The following is a 16486-nucleotide window of genomic DNA, read 5'->3' as shown; positions in this document are numbered from 1 at the left end:
ACATTACAATATTTTTAGGTTGACTATAATTCCGTTAACATAATCTCTGATGCATCACATGCCTTTTTGAAATGAGTCGCCTCTGTCTGACGATTTTAGTAATGATAAACTGGTGTTTCTCTGTAATGGCCAGACGGATCATGACGAGAGGTGGGGACTGTTGTGTTGATTTGGGAATGTTCAACCACATAGGTGTCATATTGCCTAAGATGTGACGGTAGGAAACATATTTTTAATAGACCCAATCAATCCAATTCCCCGCTGTAGTCGCACTGAGATGATTTAACTGTGTATGGGAGATGCTAAACCTGCTGCCAGGGCTGAGCTTCTCCTCCTCCTTCCACATCGTCATAGCAATGGCCTGTTGCGTAATCCGCCACACTGGCTGCGATATCTAAGGCCTTGCACTCTGTTTCCATGGAAACGCTACCACCTCTTCCTTTCTCTCTGTCCTCTTTCTCATCTCTATCTCCTCTCTTTCAATTTAATTTACTTTCAATTTCAGGGCTTTATTGGCACGGGAAACATATGTTAACATTTTCTCTTTCTCTCCTCTTTTTCTCTCCTCTTTCTCTCCTTCTCTCTTCTCTTTTTCTCTCTCCTTTCTTTCTCGCTTTCTCTCCTTTTTCTCTTTCTCTTTCTCTCCTCTCTTTCTCTCTCCTCTCTCATTTTTCTCCGCCTCCTGTCATTTATTTCTCTCCTTCTCTCTCAATTCAATTTAAGGGGTTTTATTTACATGGGAAACATATGTTTACATTGCCTAAGCAATTTTAAATGGATAATAAACAAAAGTGAAATGAACCATAATAAATGAACCGTAAACAATACACTCACAAAAGATTCAAAGGAATAAAGACATTTCAAATGTCAGGTTATCTGCAAATAGTTATAGTACAAAAGGGAAAATCAATAAACATAAATATGGGTTGTATTTACAATGGTGTTTGTTCTTCACTGGTTGCCCTTTTCTTGTGGCAACAGGTCACAAATCTTGCTGCTGTGATGGAACGCTGGTATTCGTGTTCTGTGTGGATCTGTGTAATCTGAGGGAAATATGTGTCTCTAATATGGTCATACATTTGGTAGGAAGTGAGGAAGTTCAGCTCAGTTTCCACCTCATTTTGTGGGCAGTGTTGCACATAGCCTGTCTTCTCTTTAGAGCCAGGTCTGCCTTCGACCTTTCTCAATAGCAAGGCTATGCTCACTGAGTCTGTACATAGTCAAAGCTTTCCTTTAATGTGTGTCAGTCACAGTGGTCAGGTATTCTGCCACTGTGCACTCTCTGTTTAGGGACAGTTACCTGTGGGGCTGATGTTTAGGCCGAGGTATGTATAGTTTCTTGTGTGCTCTAGGGCAACGGTGTCTAGATGGAATTTGTGTTTGTTGTCCTGGTAACTGGACCTTTTTTGCAACACCATTATTTTTGTCTTATACTGTCAGGGCCCAGGTCTGTCAGGGCCCAGGTCTGTCAGGGCCCAGGTCTGGCAGGGCCCAGGTCTGTCAGGGCCCAGGTCTGGCAGTACTGCTCTAGCAGGTCCAGGCTCTGCTGTAGGCCATGTGCTGTGGGGGTTTACTGCCAGGGCCCAGGTCTGGCAGTACTGCTCTAGCAGGTCCAGGCTCTGCTGTAGGCCATGTGCTGTGGGTGACAGCAGGCATATATCATATGCATAGAGCAGACATTTAACCTCTGAATTGTGAAGACTAACACCAGGGGCTGAGGATTTTTCTAGAATAGTGGCCAATTCGTTGATGTAAATATTGAAGAGTGCAGGGCTCAGATTGCAACCCTGACGAAGGCCCCGCCCCTGGGTAAAGAATTCTGTTATTTTCTTGCCAGTTTTGATGCTGCACATATTGCCAGTATACATTGATTTAATTATGTCATACGTTTTACCCTCCACCACTTTCAATAACTTTGTAGAACAGTCCTCTATGCCAAGTAGAATCAAATGCTTTTAGGAAGTCGATATAGTGGACATGTTTATCTGTCAGGGTGTAAATATTATCGGTGTTGCAATGTTGTGGTATAAATCCAATTTGTCTTTCACTCAAGACATTGTGCTTATTAAGGAAGTTTAGAACTCTTACATTGATGATACTACAGAAAACCTTCCCCAGGTTACTGTTCAGACAAATGCCTCTGTAATTGTTAGGGTTAAATTTGTCTCTGTTCTTAAAGATTGGGGTTATGAGTCCTTGATTTAAGGGAAATAACCTATACTCAGGATCAGTTTTAATATAGCCAATTGAAATTTTGCCTTAGTGAATTTGTGACTTGTTTCAGGAAACTAGGCGTATGTCGCGCGTCACTACTTCACAGGAGAGCCATTCAAACGTAAACTTTCTTTGTTTTTATCTAAATGCGTTTTTTGGTAGAAATGCCTTCTGGAACATGTGAACGTTTATGTGCCTTAATAACAGGCTTGTATGACATTTGTAAATACCAATACAATTATTCAATTATGAGAATAGTTGGTTTAGCCACAGAAAAAAGCCAGCAACCTTCCCGCAAGCCATGATTGGCTGAGATAATGAGTGGGCTGGACATGCTGAGAGATGAGTTCGGATTGGTCTGTCATATAGCACGCTTCTGTCTATTTGAGCTGGTCAGTATGTGTAGGTAATCCTTTCAAACACTGCTTTTTATAAGGAGATGACATAGTAGAATTACATCAGTGTTGCTCTCCACTTTCTGGAGGACCGAGTTTTGAAACCAGTGGAGTTAGTGGAATTAGAGTATGATAGCTAACTCCCTGTCTCTCCCTGGTTCCTCTAGTTAGCTCGCTCCCTGTCTCTCCCTGGCCCCTCTAGCTAGCTAGCTCCCTGTCTCTCCCTGGTGCCTCTAGCTAGCTCCCTGTCTCTCCCTAAGCAGATGGAGACAATTCTGGCCTTTGATTGTAAATATGGAGACGGAGTCAATAAGAGAACACACAGAAGTCTGTTGTATAAGACACCTGTCTCCGGATTACATCTTCAAACTACGGGAAACCACGGCATCCTTGACAGAAGGGAGAAAGTCTAGCTAGCTACATTTTCAGAAATAATTTCACATTTTCAAGTTAAAGTGTACTGTTAGCTAGCTAATGTTACGTGTATGTTCTGTGTAGTTACTATTCGTATCTCAGAGACATTTGCAATGCTAGTTATAGCCTAATGTTAGCTAGCTAACATTGAACCTGGTTGGTTAAAAAAAAAATCGTAATTACATTGTTGCCAGCAGCACAGTTTCAGTCACCAACTCTCTGGATAACATGAACACAGTCTAACCAGCTCTGCTAGGGTGAGTAAAATGGTCAGTGAAGGGTTCTCTCATTTGTGCCTGCAAGTAGCTAGCCAACGTTAGACAGTTAACTTGGGTGCTTGACTGCTGTTGTGAGGTCCAGAAAGCTCGGATCAACCCAACTCCTCGGCCAGAGAGTCAAGTGTGAGCTCTGAACGCTCCAAGAGTGAAATGCTCTGAGTTTACAAACGGACAATCTGACAACATACTGGCACTCGAGATTCAATTTACAAACACACCATAGTATAAACCAGCCTTTAGTCTTGAAGTCTTTGGTTGTTTAGTACACAGCCTCACCTGTGAATCCTTAACAAGATGGGATAAGGCTTAAGAGGGTGTGAACGAGTACCAAAACATTCAAGGGACATTTTCTCAAGTGAGTTTACAAGTTTATCAACTTTCAAAGCATAATTATTTTCCCATGGTTCCTCAACTGTAGTGTATGATATACCATTTTCTAGATCTGAGTCTCTACTTTTATCCAATCTCTCTCTCTCCCCAGCTCTGACTCTCTCTCTCTCTCCCCAGCTCTGACTCTAACCCCCTCTCTCTCTCTCTCTCCGCCCCCAGCTCTGCATATTGCCGTGACAACAAGGTCCGCGTGGCGATAAAGAAGATCAGTCCGTTTGAGCACCAGACGTACTGCCAGAGGACTCTGAGAGAAATTAAAATCCTGCTGCGCTTCAAACATGAGAACATCATCAGCATCAACGACATCATCCGCATGCCCTCCATCCACCAGATGAAGGACGTGTATCTTTCACAGCAGAAACCTGATGTTATTTATCATGATGTCATCTTCATGATGTCATCCCTACGTTGTCAGGATGTTGCCGTGGCAGATGTTAGTCAGACTTTTCTGTTTCTTTTATCTTGTGGTTTTCTCTCTCTCTCTCGCACAATTCAATTCCATTTCAATTTATGGGCTTTATTGGCATGACAAACCATGTTTACATTGCCAAATCAAGTGAAGTAGATAATAAACAATATAATTTAAAAGTTAACAATACACTAACAAAAGTTCCAAAAAGAATAAAGACATTTCAAATGTCATTTGTGAAAATAGTTAAAGTACAAAAGGGAAAATAAATAAACATAAATATGGGTTGTATTTACAATGGTGTTTGTTCTTCACTGGTTGCCCTTTTCTTGTGGCAACAGGTCACACATCTTGCTGCTGTGATGTCACACTGTGGTATTTCACCCAGTAGATATGGGAGTTTATCAAAATTGGGTTTGTTTTTGAATTCTTTGTGGATCTGTGTAATCTGAGGGAAATATGTGTCTCTAATATGGTCATACATTTGGCAGGAGGTTAGGAAGTGCAGCTCAGTTTCCACCTCATTTTGTGGGCAGTGTGCACATAGCCTGTCTTCTCTTGAGAGCTATGTCTGCCTACGGCGGTCTTTCTCAATAGCAAGGCTATGCTCACTGAGTCTGTACATAGTCAAAGCTTTCCTTAATTTTGAGTCAGTCACTGTGGTCAGGTATTCTGCCACTATGCACTCTCTGTTTAGGGCCAAATAGCATTCTAGTTTGCTCTGTTTTTTTGTTAATTCTTTCCAGTAATTATCTTTTTATTTTGTCATGATTTGGTTGGGTCTAATTGTCTTGCTAATTGTGTTGCTGTTCTGGGGCTCTGTGGGGTGTGTTTGTGAACAGAGCCCCAGGACCAGCTTGCTTAGGGGACTCTTCTCCAGGTTCATCTCTCTTTGGGTGATGGCTTTGTTATGGAAGGTTTGGAAATCGCTTCCTTTTAGGCGGTTGTAGAATTTAACGGCTCTTTTCTGGATTTTGATAATTAGCTGGTATCGGCTTAATTCTGCTCAGCATACATTTGTTGGTGTTTTACGTTGTACACAGGATATTCAAATTCTGTAGTTAGAATTTGGCGCCCTGCACTTTCACTGGATGTTGGTCAGGTGGGACGGTAGCGTCCCATCTAGCGTAGAGAGGTTAATGATGGTGTTGGAGTTGTGCCTGGCCATGCAGTCGTGGGTGAACAGGGAGTATAGGAGGGGACTGAGCACGCACCCCTGAGGGGCTCCTGTGTCCTTCAAAGTCCATCTCCTCTATACCATGTTTCTTTTAGGATTACAATGTCTGCATTTTTGGTTTCTTTGGTGAAGTCAAGTTTCCTGCTCATTAGACCAAAGGCAGATGACCTCAGGCCATCTGCCCAGGATGAGATGGTAAAGACTTTGTGTTTTCATAAAGTGTCCAATGTTAGTCGTGTGGTTTGGGCAGAGCCTGCTGAGATCTCTCTCTCTCCCCACCAACACAGCAGCAGTGCAGTCTGATTGATGAATGAATGAATGAACACCTCCAGTCTAGTTTGTTCCTTAACCCCTTGTCACCCAGCTACATCGTGCAGGACCTGATGGAGACAGACCTGTATAAGCTCCTGAAGACCCAGCACCTGAGCAACGATCACATCTGTTACTTCCTGTACCAGATCCTGAGAGGCCTGAAGTACATCCACTCTGCCAACGTCCTGCACCGCGACCTTAAACCCTCCAACCTGCTGCTCAATACCACCTGTGATCTAAAGGTACAGAACCCTGACCTTTGATCCCTGCCCCTCATCCCCTAATGTACTGCACTGTGAGGCAGAGAAAATGGTGCTGTTGTATGGCTAATTTCCTTAGATTTTTTAATTTTTTTTTATGCCTTATGACGTGTTTATATGCTATCTGGGGGCCCAACCTCCAGACCTACTACTACTAATGTCCTGCGCCGAGGCCTAAACCTACTGCTCAATACCATCTGTTATCTAGAGGTACAGAACCCTGACCCTAATGTCCTGCACCGAGGCCTAAACCTACTGCTCAATACCATCTGCCACCTCAAGTTAGCGGATTGATTGAACAAATTAGCACCAGGTCCACACATTCGTCTCTCTCGACCCTCCTCTCCTCCCCTCTTCCTCTACCCTCCTCCCCTCTTCCTCTACCCTCCTCTCCATCTTTCTCTACCCTCCTCTCCATCTTTCTCTACCCTCCTCTCCATCTTTCTCTACCCTCCTCTCCATCTTTCTCTACCCTCCTCTCCATCTTTCTCTACCCTCCTCTCCATCTTTCTCTACCCTCCTCTCCATCTTTCTCTACCCTCCTCTCCATCTTTCTCTACCATCCTCTCCATCTTTCTCTACCCTCCTCTCCATCTTTCTCTACCCTCCTCTCCATCTTCCTCTACTCTCCTCCCCTCTTCCTCTACTCTCCTCTCCATCTTCCTCTACCCTCCTCTCCATCTTTCTCTACCCTCCTCTCCATCTTCCTCTACCCTCCTCCCCTCTTCCTCTACCCTCCTCTCCATCTTCCTCTACCCTCCTCCCCTCTTCCTCTACCCTCCTCCCCTCTTCCTCTACCCTCCTCTCCATCTTTCTCTACCCTCCTCTCCATCTTTCTCTACCCTCCTCTCCATCTTTCTCTACCCTCCTCTCCATCTTCCTCTACCCTCCTCCCCTCTTCCTCTACCCTCCTCTCCATCTTCCTCTACCCTCCTCTCCATCTTTCTCTACCCTCCTCTCCATCTTCCTCTACCCTCCTCTCCATCTTTCTCTACCCTCCTCTCCATCTTCCTCTACCCTCCTCCCCTCTTCCTCTACCCTCCTCTCCTCTTCCTCTACCCTCCTCTCCTCTTCCTCTACCCTCCTCTCCTCTTCCTCTACCCTCCTCCCCTCTTCCTCTACCCTCCTCCCCTCTTCCTCTACCCTCCTCCCCTCTTCCTCTACTCTCCTCCCCTCTTCCTCTACCCTCCTCTCCATCTTTCTCTACTCTTCTCTCTTCCCTCCTTCTCTACCCTTGTCTCCTGTTCTCTCTACCCTCCTCTGTCCTCTACCCTCCACCTCCTATCCTCCCTTCTCTCCTTGCTAAACTTCTCCCCCTTCCCCTCCTTAGATCTGTGACTTTGGTCTTGCACGTGTGGCTGACCCGGACCACGACCACACGGGCTTCCTGACAGAGTATGTTGCTACTCGTTGGTACCGTGCACCTGAGATCATGCTGAACTCCAAGGTGAACTGCACCACTATACACCACTACACTATACCACCCCAATACACCACTATAACACCACTACACTATAACACCCCAATACACCACTATAACACCACTACACTATAACACCCCAATACACCACTATAACACCACTACACTATACCACCCCAATACACCACTATAACACCAATACACTATACCACCCCAATACACCACTATAACACCACTACACTATAACACCCCAATACACCACTATAACACCACTACACTATACCACCCCAATACACCACTATAACACCACTACACTATACCACCCCAATACACCACTATAACACCACTACACTATACCACTCCAATACACCACTATAACACCACTACACTATACCACCCCAATACACCACTATAACACCACTACACTATACCACCCCAATACACCACTATAACACCACTACACTATAACACCCCAAAACACCACACCACTACACTATACCACCCCAATACACCACTACACTATACCACCCCAATACACCCCAATACACCACACCACTACACTATACCACCCCAATACACCACTATAACACCACTACACTATACCACCCCAATACACCACTATAACACCACTACACTATACCACCCCAATACACCACTATAACACCACTACACTATACCACCCCAATACACCACTATAACACCACTACACTATACCACCCCAATACACCACTATAACACCACTACACTATACCACCCCAATACACCACTATAACACCACTACACTATACCACCCCAATACACCACTATAACACCACTACACTATACCACCCCAATACACCACTATAACACCACTACACTATACCACCCCAATACACCACTATAACACCACTACACTATACCACCCCAATACACCACTATAACACCACTACACTATACCACCCCAATACACCACTATAACACCACTACACTATACCACCCCAATACACCACTATAACACCAATACACTATAACACCCCAATACACCACTATAACACCACTACACTATAACACCCCAATACACCACTATAACACCACTACACTATACCACCCCAATACACCACTATAACACCACTACACTATACCACCCCAATACACCACTATAACACCAATACACTATACCACCCCAATACACCACTATAACACCACTACACTATACCACCCCAATACACCACTATAACACCACTACACTATACCACCCCAATACACCACTATAACACCACTACACTATACCACCCCAATACACCACTATAACACCACTACACTATACCACCCCAATACACCACTATAACACCACTACACTATACCACCCCAATACACCACTATAACACCACTACACTATACCACCCCAATACACCACTATAACACCACTACACTATACCACCCCAATACACCACTATACACCACTACACTATACCACCCCAATACACCACTATAACACCACTACACTATACCACCCCAATACACCACTATAACACCACTACACTATACCACCCCAATACACCACTATAACACCACTACACTATACCACCCCAATACACCACTATAACACCACTACACTATACCACCCCAATACACCACTATAACACCACTACACTATACCACCCCAATACACCACTATAACACCACTACACTATACCACCCCAATACACCACTATAACACCACTACACTATACCACCCCAATACACCACTATAACACCACTACACTATACCACCCCAATACACCACTATAACACCACTACACTATACCACCCCAATACACCACTATAACACCACTACACTATACCACCCCAATACACCACTATAACACCACTACACTACACCACCCCATATTGTTGGTACCGTGCACCTGAGATCATGCTGAACTCCAAGGTGAACTGCACCCCAATACACCACTACACTATAACACCCCAATACACCACTATAACACCCCATATTAGTCTATAATACTACACTATAACACCCCATATTAGTATATAATACATCACTACACTATACCAACCCATATATAATACACCACTATAACACCCCATATTAGTCTATATTATTACACTATAACACCCCATATTAGTCTATATTACTACACTATAACACCCCATATTAGTCTATAATACTACACTATAACACCCCATATTAGTCTATAATACTACACTATAACACCCCATATTAGTATATAATACATCACTACACTATACCAACCCATATATAATACACCACTATAACACCCCATATTAGTCTATATTATTACACTATAACACCCCATATTAGTCTATATTACTACACTATAACACCCCATATTAGTCTATTACTACACTATAACACCCCATATTAGTCTATATTACTACACTATAACACCCCATATTAGTCTATATTACTACACTATAACACCCCATATTAGTCTATATTACTACACTATAACACCCCATATGAGTCTATATTACTACACTATAACACCCCATATGAGTCTATATTACTACACTATAACACCCCATATGAGTCTATAATACTACACTGTAACACCCCATATTAGTCTATAATATACCACTACACTATAACACCCCATATTAGTCTATAATACACCACTACACTATAACACCCCATATTAGTCTATATTACTACACTATAACACCTCATATTAGTCTATAATACTACACTATAACACCCCATATTAGTCTATATTACTACACTATAACACCCCATATTAGTCTATAATACACCACTACACTAAAACACCCCATATTAGTCTATAATACTACACTATAACACCCCATATTAGTCTATAATACTACACTATAACACCCCATATTAGTCTATATTACTACACTATAACACCCCATATTAGTCTATATTACTACACTATAACACCCCATATTAGTCTATAATATTACACTATAACACCCCATATTAGTCTATAATATTACACTATAACACCCCATATTAGTCTATATTACTACACTATAACACCCCATATTAGTCTATATTACTACACTATAACACCCCATATTAGTCTATTACTACACTATAACACCCCATATTAGTCTATTACTACACTATAACACCCCATATTAGTCTATATTACTACACTATAACACCCCATATTAGTCTAATACTACACAATAACACCCCATATTAGTCTATAATACTACACTATAACACCCCATATTAGTCTATAATACTACACTATAACACCCCATATTAGTCTATAATACTACACTATAACACCCCATATTAGTCTATAATACTACACTATAACACCCCATATTAGTCTATAATACTACACTATAACACTTCATATTAGTCTATAATACTACACTATAACACCCCATATTAGTCTATAATACTACACTATAACACCCCATATTAGTCTATAATACTACACTATAACACCCCATATTAGTCTACATTACTACACTATAACACCCCATATTAGTCTATAATACACCACTACACTATAACACCCCATATTAGTCTATAATACTACACTATAACACCCCATATTAGTCTATAATACTACACTATAACACCCCATATTAGTCTATAATACACCACTACACTACAACACCCCATATTAGTCTATATTACTACACTATAACACCCCATATTAGTCTATAATACACCACTACACTATAACACCCCATATTAGTCTATAATACTACACTATAACACCCCATATTAGTCTATAATACTACACTATAACACCCCATATTAGTCTATAATACTACACTATAACACCCCATATTAGTCTATAATACTACACTATAACACTTCATATTAGTCTATAATACTACACTATAACACCCCATATTAGTCTATAATACTACACTATAACACCCCATATTAGTCTATAATACTACACTATAACACCCCATATTAGTCTACATTACTACACTATAACACCCCATATTAGTCTATAATACTACACTATAACACCCCATATTAGTCTATATTACTACACTATAACACCCCATATTAGTCTATAATACACCACTACACTATAACACCCCATATTAGTCTATAATACTACACTATAACACCCCATATTAGTCTATAATACTACACTATAACACCCCATATTAGTCTATAATACACCACTACACTACAACACCCCATATTAGTCTATATTACTACACTATAACACCCCATATTAGTCTATAATACACCAGTACACTATAACACCCCATATTAGTCTATATTACTACACTATAACACCCCATATTAGTCTATATTATTACACTATAACACCCCATATTAGTCTATATTATTACACTATAACACCCCATATTTGTCTATAATACACCACTACACTAAAACACCCCATATTAGTCTATAATACACCACTACACTATAACACCCCATATTAGTCTATATTACTACACTAAAACACCCCATATTAGTCTATAATACTACACTATAACACCCCATATTAGTCTATATTACTACACTATAACACCCCATATTAGTCTATAATACTACACTGTAACACCCCATATTAGTCTATAATACTACACTATAACACCCCATATTAGTCTATACTACTACACTATAACACCCCATATTAGTCTATATTACTACACTATAACACCCCATATTAGTCTATATTACTACACTATAACACCCCATATTAGTCTATAATACAGCAATACACTAACACCCCATATTAGTCTATATTACTACACTATAACACCCCATATTAGTCTATAATACTACACTATAACACCCCATATTAGTCTATAATACTACACTATAACACCCCATATTAGTCTATAATACTACACTATAACACCCCATATTAGTCTATATTGCTACACTATAACACCCCATATTAGTCTATATTGCTACACTATAACACCCCATATTAGTCTATATTGCTACACTATAACACCCCATATTAGTCTATATTGCTACACTATAACACCCCATATTAGTCTATAATACTACACTATAACACCCCATATTAGTCTATAATACTACACTATAACACCCCATATTAGTCTATAATACTACACTATAACACCCCATATTAGTCTATAATACTACACTATAACACCCCATATTAGTCTACAATACTACACTATAACATCCCATATTAGTCTATAATACACCACTACACTATAACACCCCATATTAGTCTATATTACTACACTATAACACCCCATATTAGTCTATATTACTACACTATAACACCCCATATTAGTCTATATTACTACACTATAACACCCCATATTAGTCTATAATACACCACTACACTATAACACCCCATATTAGTCTATATTACACCACTATAACACCCCATATTAGTCTACATTACTACACTATAACACCCCATATTAGTCGATTTTACTACACTATAACACCCCATATTAGTCTATAATACTACACTATAACACCCCATATTAGTCTATAATACTACACTATAACACCCCATATTAGTCTATATTACACCACTATAACACCCCATATTAGTCTACATTACTACACTATAACACCCCATATTAGTCTATATTACTACACTATAACACCCCATATTAGTCTATAATACTACACTATAACACCCCATATTAGTCTATATTACTACACTATAACACCCCATATTTGTCTATAATACACCACTACACTATAACACCCCATATTAGTCTATATTACTATACTGTAACACCCCATATTAGTCTATATTACTACACTATAACACCCCATATTAGTCTATAATACTATACTGTAACACCCCATATTAGTCTATATTACTACACTATAACACCCCATATTAGTCTATAATACTATACTGTAACACCCCATATTAGTCTATATTACTACACTATAACACCCCATATTAGTCTATAATACACCACTACACTATAACACCCCATATTAGTCTATAATACACCACTACACTATAACACCCCATATTAGTCTACAATACTACACTATAACACCCCATATTAGTCTATATTACTACACTATAACACCCTATATTAGTCTATATTACTACACTATAACACTCCATATTAGTCTATATTACTACACTATAACACCCCATATTAAACTATAATACTACACTATAACACCCCATATTAGTCTATAATACTACACTATAACACCCCATATTAGTCTATATTACTACACTATAACACCCCATATTAGTCTATATTACTACACTATAACACCCCATATTAGTCTATATTACTACACTATAACACCCCATATTAGTCTATATTACTACACTATAACACCCCATATTAGTCTATATTACTACACTGTAACACCCCATATTAGTCTATAATACTATACTGTAACACCCCATATTAGTCTATATTACTACACTATAACACCCCATATTAGTCTATAATACTATACTGTAACACCCCATATTAGTCTATATTACTACACTATAACACCCCATATTAGTCTATAATACACCACTACACTATAACACCCCATATTAGTCTATAATACACCACTACACTATAACACCCCATATTAGTCTACAATACTACACTATAACACCCCATATTAGTCTATATTACTACACTATAACACCCTATATTAGTCTATATTACTACACTATAACACTCCATATTAGTCTATATTACTACACTATAACACCCCATATTAGTCTATAATACTACACTATAACACCCCATATTAGTCTATAATACTACACTATAACACCCCATATTAGTCTATATTACTACACTATAACACCCCATATTAGTCTATATTACTACACTATAACACCCCATATTAGTCTATATTACTACACTATAACACCCCATATTAGTCTATATTACTACACTATAACACCCCATATTAGTCTATAATACTACACTGTAACACCCCATATTAGTCTATAATACTACACTATAACACCCCATATTAGTCTATAATACTACACTATAACACCCCATATTAATCTATAATACTACACTATAACACCCCATATTAGTCTATATTACTACACTATAACACCCCATATTAGTCTATAATACCACACTATAACATCCCATATTAGTCTATATTACTACACTATAACACCCCATATTAGTCTATAATACTACACTATAACACCCCATATTAGTCTATAATACTACACTATAACACCCCATAGTAGTCTATAATACAGCAATACACTATAACACCCCATATTAGTCTATATTACTACACTATAACACCCCATATTAGTCTATAATACTACACTATAACACCCCATATTAGTCTATATTACTACACTATAACACCCCATATTAGTCTATAATACTACACTATAACACCCCATATTAGTCTACAATACTACACTATAACATCCCATATTAGTCTATAATACACCACTACACTATAACAGCCCATATTAGTCTATATTACTACACTATAACACCCCATATTAGTCTATATTACTACACTATAACACCCCATATGAGTCTATATTACTACACTATAACTCCCCATATTAGTCTATAATACACCACTACACTATAACACCCCATATTAGTCTATAATACACCACTACACTATAACACCCCATATTAGTCTATATTACTACACTATAACACCCCATATTAGTCTATAATACTACACTATAACACCCCATATGAGTCTATATTACTACACTATAACACCCCATATTAGTCTATAATACTACACAATAACACCCCATATTAGTCTATAATACTACACTATAACACCCCATATTAGTCTACATTACTACACTATAACACCCCATATTAGTCTATAATACTACACTATAACACCCCATATTAGTCTATATTACTACACTATAACACCCCATATTAGTCTATAATACACCACTACACTATAACACCCCATATTAGTCTATAATACTACACTATAACACCCCATATTAGTCTATAATACTACACTATAACACCCCATATTAGTCTATAATACACCACTACACTACCCCATATTAGTCTATATTACTACACTATAACACCCCATATTAGTCTATAATACACCACTACACTATAACACCCCATATTAGTCTATATTACTACACTATAACACCCCATATTAGTCTATATTATTACACTATAACACCCCATATTAGTCTATATTATTACACTATAACACCCCATATTTGTCTATAATACACCACTACACTAAAACACCCCATATTAGTCTATAATACACCACTACACTATAACACCCCATATTAGTCTATATTACTACACTAAAACACCCCATATTAGTCTATAATACTACACTATAACACCCCATATTAGTCTATAATACTACACTGTAACACCCCATATTAGTCTATAATACAGCAATACACTAACACCCCATATTAGTCTATATTACTACACTATAACACCCCATATTAGTCTATATTACACCACTATAACACCCCATATTAGTCTACATTACTACACTATAACACCCCATATTAGTCGATTTTACTACACTATAACACCCCATATTAGTCTATAATACTACACTATAACACCCCATATTAGTCTATAATACTACACTATAACACCCCATATTAGTCTATATTACACCACTATAACACCCCATATTAGTCTACATTACTACACTATAACACCCCATATTAGTCTATATTACTACACTATAACACCCCATATTAGTCTATAATACTACACTATAACACCCCATATTAGTCTATATTACTACACTATAACACCCCATATTTGTCTATAATACACCACTACACTATAACACCCCATATTAGTCTATATTACTATACTGTAACACCCCATATTAGTCTATATTACTACACTATAACACCCCATATTAGTCTATAATACTATACTGTAACACCCCATATTAGTCTATATTACTACACTATAACACCCCATATTAGTCTATAATACTATACTGTAACACCCCATATTAGTCTATATTACTACACTATAACACCCCATATTAGTCTATAATACACCACTACACTATAACACCCCATATTAGTCTATAATACACCACTACACTATAACACCCCATATTAGTCTACAATACTACACTATAACACCCCATATTAGTCTATATTACTACACTATAACACCCTATATTAGTCTATATTACTACACTATAACACTCCATATTAGTCTATATTACTACACTATAACACCCCATATTAGTCTATAATACTACACTATAACACCCCATATTAGTCTATAATACTACACTATAACACCCCATATTAGTCTA

At 38.6% G+C, this 16486-nt stretch overlaps 1 protein-coding gene across 6 annotated transcripts in view; it reads left to right on the top strand.

Moving 5' to 3' along the window:
- LOC115165075 (mitogen-activated protein kinase 1) overlaps positions 1 to 16486 on the top strand; it is a 49063-nt gene that overhangs the window by 17593 nt on the left and 14984 nt on the right. For all 6 annotated transcript variants that reach the window (XR_003870066.1, XR_003870065.1, XR_003870068.1 and 3 more), the window contains exons 2-4: positions 3851 to 4033; positions 5642 to 5831; positions 7180 to 7296. Coding sequence is in view for 1 of the 6 variants with exons in the window: in XM_029718115.1 (XP_029573975.1) it covers positions 3851 to 4033; positions 5642 to 5831; positions 7180 to 7296 (490 nt within the window). In the remaining 5 variants the exon portion in view is untranslated. The remainder of the gene's footprint in view (positions 1 to 3850; positions 4034 to 5641; positions 5832 to 7179; positions 7297 to 16486) is intronic.

The sequence above is a fragment of the Salmo trutta genome, chromosome 27 (genome assembly GCF_901001165.1).
Source record: "Salmo trutta chromosome 27, fSalTru1.1, whole genome shotgun sequence".
In the NCBI taxonomy this organism is placed as follows: domain Eukaryota; kingdom Metazoa; phylum Chordata; class Actinopteri; order Salmoniformes; family Salmonidae; genus Salmo; species Salmo trutta.
This window is presented reverse-complemented; position numbering and strand designations above follow the sequence as displayed.